This window comes from Plasmopara halstedii, assembly GCF_900000015.1.
Source record: "Plasmopara halstedii genome assembly, contig: Scaffold_262, whole genome shotgun sequence".
Taxonomy (NCBI): Eukaryota; Oomycota; class Peronosporomycetes; order Peronosporales; family Peronosporaceae; genus Plasmopara; species Plasmopara halstedii.
In genome coordinates this window covers 868,293-870,643 of record NW_020187183.1, presented here as the reverse complement: position 1 = coordinate 870,643, position 2,351 = coordinate 868,293, and the positions used below count along the sequence as shown (strand labels likewise).

The following is a 2,351-nucleotide window of genomic DNA, read 5'->3' as shown; positions in this document are numbered from 1 at the left end:
TCAACAAGTATTACACATTTGTCGGTTTGTGGACGCTTCGAACGCTGCTCCCTTCCGTCCTTTGTTAATCATTCGATTCGAAGCCGTTCTAGAAGAATGTTTGACTTCTGCACCCGCACGGAATTACAAACGATTCTCCTTCAACATTTTGCATGCGCGGTATTCTGCCCAGTTAGTGCACCCATCGTCTAGTGCCGGACGCTGTTGCACACTAGTATTCATTCCTGACTCGACCTCATCCATCATAAAGTTATGAACGAATTCTTCGACGTTCCCCATGGGTACATTTGGCACCAGTCGTCGGTCAACTGAAATCGGGGCTGCTGCTGCATCCCTTCTTTTGGTACATGGAAGATCGTTTCTTACCCTGGGTACGGTGTATTATATATACCGTTACCTTCACACTCGTCAAGCTTAACTGATCGTGTTTGACGCCTCCAACTGGTAGAGACACAATACCCGCAAAACACACTTAAAAAATCTTGGGATAAGCTTCGTCCTTTTCGCATTTTTGACGTGAGCGTAACCTTACGTCCCAATCACACACAAGTGCTTCGTTTGTGACTTCTTCTCAAAGTCTATAGCATATGACGTAATGCTCGATCGTTCAGTATTTACAGACCGATTGATCAGATATACTGCGGTGCCCACAGCTTTTGCCCACCACGTCGATGACACGCCATGGCAGTGCAGCATGCTCCGAGCTTCTCCATGATCTTACAGTTTATCCGTTCTGTCACTTCGTTTTGTTGAGGACTGAAAGGTACAGTACGCTAATGCATAATATTATGCTGATTACACGTATTTGTTGCCATCTTGTTCACAAATTCGGTTCCTTTGTCAGAGCGAAACCACTTAATTTGGTCCTCGCAAAGTGCCTTGAAGTCGGCAAGCTTAGCGAAGACTTCGCTCTTGAAGACACAGCCACATAATTTTACAAATGTCAGTACATATAGTGCACTTATTTTTAAAATTTAATGATATCAGATTAAAATAATTTATTTTTGATAAATTAATTTTTCAGTAAGAAAATAAAGATATTTTATATTAAAATTATAATTTATCGGTGTGAGCCCCCATACACGTGATGTCTTGGACGCCAACCGTGATGGAAATGGTGTCACGGTCTGCTTTCCCCACATGTTTCCACCACAAAACGTCGTGATGTCAAGACTCATAGTTGGTATATTATTGATGGCATGCTACGTTTCATCCAAATCACTCTCGCTTGGATGTCCCATGCAAGCTCGCCACAGCTCCTTCTGGTTGTATACCCCGGCAGACTCCACGAGCAGTGCTTCTTCTTGCTTGCAATCAAGCAAGAGGCTTTGCCAACATTTTTGCCTTGTACCACAGCACTGATCATGCCTTGGATGACAGACGAGGAATGCTGAAACTCGACGCGTAGGCCGCATTCTGCAAGGCATACCAACCGACAGCAGCCGTATGCCGAGTTACAGTGTATCCAGCATCTTGATGCTCCTATCCTTAATTCAAGTTAGCTTGACCGTTTCTCTACCAGAGACTCGCAATTTCTTGCCGTCCGCAACAGTCACATCCACGCTAGGCAGACTGATCATAGTCGGATAAGTCTTCCCGGTTCAGAGTCATGTGCGATGTCGCACCGTTCTTGATCAACCATTCGTCGAACTTTTTTTCCCCGATAGCAAATACTGCATCATCTTCAGCGCCATCGCCTCCACCCGGACAGTGCCGCTTCATACGACTAGCTTAATTACACTTGAAACGCTTGTTTTTAAGACCCCCCACTGTTCTTTCTTGAGCCGTTCCTTTTTTGTGAAAAAAAAACAAAGATTTTTTTCTTCTGAATGGTAGATAATTTTTAGACATAATGATTCTGAAGTTTAATGTTTATAATCAATTGAAAGCGATGATGGTTCTCTAACAGCTTCTTCTTGACCTTGATGAGCGTAATGGCCTTGGCATTCCCCATAATGGAGGCAAATTAGCTCGTACTCGGAAGGTTGCTCAGCAGAACCACTTGCTGCCGTGAATCGTCAACAGGCTCTCCAATTGCCAATAGCCGACAATTATCTCTACAAATCCGTCTAAATGCTTGGGAATTGTCGTACGACTCTCTATTCTAAATTTGACGCGGTTCCAAGGAGATTATGGATCACATCTTTTGGGACTCTTCATGTGCTCAGGCTTGCTGGCAAAAGCGTATCCGCCACTGAACAGGATATGTTGTATGCTAGGACTCTGGCCAAGTGTATAGGAGAATGTCATACTACGACAAGCTCCAGAATTGCCCAAAACGATCACAGCAGTTTTGGATGAAGTAGATCAGGACGATTTTAATGAAAAGGTACTTGAGCACTAGATGGCAA

The 2,351-nt window shown here is 43.9% G+C and overlaps 1 protein-coding gene across 1 annotated transcript; it reads right to left on the bottom strand.

Annotated features, from left to right (window-relative positions):
* Nucleotides 1-279, bottom strand: PHALS_04619 (uncharacterized protein; the record flags this gene model as incomplete). The annotated part of the gene is made up of 2 exons (XM_024722466.1): nt 1-107; nt 132-279. 2 exons carry the CDS (start codon nt 277-279, stop codon nt 1-3), a joined length of 255 nt encoding a protein of 84 aa, XP_024573540.1.
* Between the last annotated feature and the right edge of the window lie 2,072 nt (nt 280-2,351).